This window comes from Saprolegnia parasitica (genome assembly GCF_000151545.1).
Source record: "Saprolegnia parasitica CBS 223.65 unplaced genomic scaffold supercont2.1168, whole genome shotgun sequence".
In the NCBI taxonomy this organism is placed as follows: Eukaryota; Oomycota; class Saprolegniomycetes; order Saprolegniales; family Saprolegniaceae; genus Saprolegnia; species Saprolegnia parasitica.
This window is the reverse complement of record NW_012157562.1, coordinates 1-2332: the sequence shown is the minus strand read 5'-3', so window position 1 is coordinate 2332 and position 2332 is coordinate 1. Positions and strand designations below refer to the sequence as shown.

Below are 2332 nucleotides of genomic sequence, written 5' to 3'. Positions count from 1 at the left end.
GTGTAGGTCACATTTCGCATCGAGAGAGCTTCAAACTGGTCGTACAAGACGGCGTGGCGCTATTAACATCTCGACTTGTAAGGGCTTCTGAGAAAGAATTGCGAGATTGTACCTGGTTGAACGTGCCGCGTTCGCAATCTTGGCCGCTAAGACGCACGTCGACTCCTTCGGCGAGAAGCGAGCCGAACGCCAAAGCTTCTGCCGTCGCCCAGTCGACGCGGGCACCTGTCTCTACCGCCCGCAGACGATTGTTCATGATGGCTTCCACCTACGACGCACACATGATGGACGTTCCAGTCGAACGCATTGGTACCTTTTTGTGGGCAGTAAAGCCTGGGGGTAGTCGGAAAATCTGGGCGCCAATCTCTTCGAGGAGCTTGCGGTCGACGCCCGTGTCGACTATGCCGGCTCGGAGCGCGTCGTTGGGGTCGTCGACACGGCGCGAGTGGCCGTCGCCCATGTTGTCCCACGGCGAAGGACACGATTTCGAGTGCTCGAGCTCCGCCGCAAGCTCGACCTCGATCGCGTTGGCCAATACCGCCTTGTCGGAGTGCGTCAAGTGACCGTCTTTTAAAAGTTGCTTGTAGTAGAGGTTGATCACGGTCGGGTGCTGGTTGATGCGATGGTACATGACGGGGGCCGTGATCTCGGGCGAGTCCTATCGACATCAACAAAATGTGGTCGTATTATAGAACGTGTGCACCTGCTCGTTGTGGCCATGGCGGCGGTAGCACACGAGATCGACGACGACGTCGCACTTGAACTTTTGCCGGTACTCGACCGCCATTTTCATCACCTTGACGACGGCTTCCGGGTCGTCGCCATTGACATGAAAGATGGGACTGCGTGAGATTTTGGCGACATCACTACACATTGCTGTTAGCACGAGGAACGTCGATGGCAGGAGTACCTGCAGTAGACGGCCGAGTCGGCTTGTTTCGGCAGTGTCGTAAACCCGATCTGGTTGTTGATAATGACGTGGACGGTGCCACCGGTCTTGAAGTCTTCGAGCGCACTAAAGCCAAAGGCCTCGCTACCCAAGTCGTAGATGCCCATCAAGTACGACCAACAAGGGTTTTTGGTGGCGTACCGAACCGAGCCCTGGAACATGGAGGCGTCGCCGTGCAGCAGCAACGGCATCACGCGCGATCCATTCATATCTTGTAGCTGATCCTGGCACGCCCGCGTCTCGCCCAACACGACCGAGTTGACCTACGTCCTCTCAGGATGAAGATCGTAGGACGTGCGATCCATGCATGATTACCGCTTCCAGATGCGACGGGTTCGCGGCCAATTTCACCTACACGCATATTACTGGATAGAAAAATGACATGTGTGAGCACATACATACCTCCATGGTCTTGCCGTTGCGCATCGTGAGGTGCGAGACCGTGCCTAGGTGGTACCGGACGTCGTCCGAGTTGTTCGGATACTCTGGCTCGTCCGGCAAGTACGGCTGGAACTGCGACATGATCGCGTGCAGGGGACGCTGCAAGACATTGGCAAGCACGTTGAGGCGTCCTACATTACTCCATGGAAAATCGAATGCACGAAAGACGGTCGGTCTACCGCGGTGGGCCATCCCCATGTGCACAGAGTCGACGCCGGCGTCACTGGCGCTCTCCAGGAGCTCCTTCAGCCCCGGGATGATGCTCTCGCCGCCTTCGATCGAGAAGCGCTTGGCACCCGAAAAGCTAGGCGATCCTCGGAACCGAGTATTGTGTCACAGAATCTGTACCGCCGACCGAGAAACTTCTCAAAGAGCTCGGCGCGCAGCATGTGCTGGAAAATCGCCGTCTTTTCCGTCGGCGAAAACTCAAAATCCTGCGATTGTGTACCGAATGGAGCATTTCTGGATTGGATAAGTACGTTTTACCTTGTACTTGGTGAGGCTCTGTCGGATCCAAAGCGCAGCATCGCGGTTGCGCAGGTGCTGGTACTCGGTGGCAATGTGCCCACAATACAAGCCCCGGAGCTCGTCCACGATCTGTTGCATAGAGGCGTGAGACGTGCGCGCTTGGTCAATCGCTGTACGTTGCGGAGCGTGGCGACCGGGCCAATCGAGAGGTCGTCGCCAATAAAGAACTCGCGGTCCAGGTCTGCCTCCGAGAAGCCTAGTATGACGGCGTCGAGCTCGGAGAAGCGGAAAGAGACGGCATACCATGCGCCGTGAGCTCGAGGTTCTTGCCGTGCGCGAGCGAGTTGAGGTTGAAGTCGTCAAAGTACGGCTTCTCGACCCAGCGACTGCCCCAGTTCCACTTTTGCAGCTCGGGCATCTTCTCGCCTACGCCACGTGAATGCTCCGCTGCCTGCCAGTAAGTGTGGTATACTG

The 2332-nt window shown here is 57.0% G+C and overlaps 1 protein-coding gene across 1 annotated transcript; it reads right to left on the bottom strand.

Moving 5' to 3' along the window:
- Positions 1-11: 11 nt before the first annotated feature.
- On the bottom strand, positions 12-2276 carry SPRG_18396 (hypothetical protein; the record flags this gene model as incomplete). The annotated part of the gene is made up of 13 exons (XM_012357832.1): positions 12-59; positions 113-268; positions 314-658; positions 704-866; positions 911-1033; positions 1091-1212; positions 1265-1300; positions 1352-1521; positions 1570-1694; positions 1739-1824; positions 1877-1987; positions 2035-2114; positions 2162-2276. Coding segments are annotated over 13 exons (1680 nt in total), but the record flags the coding sequence as incomplete, so codon positions are not given.
- Positions 2277-2332: the final 56 nt, after the last annotated feature.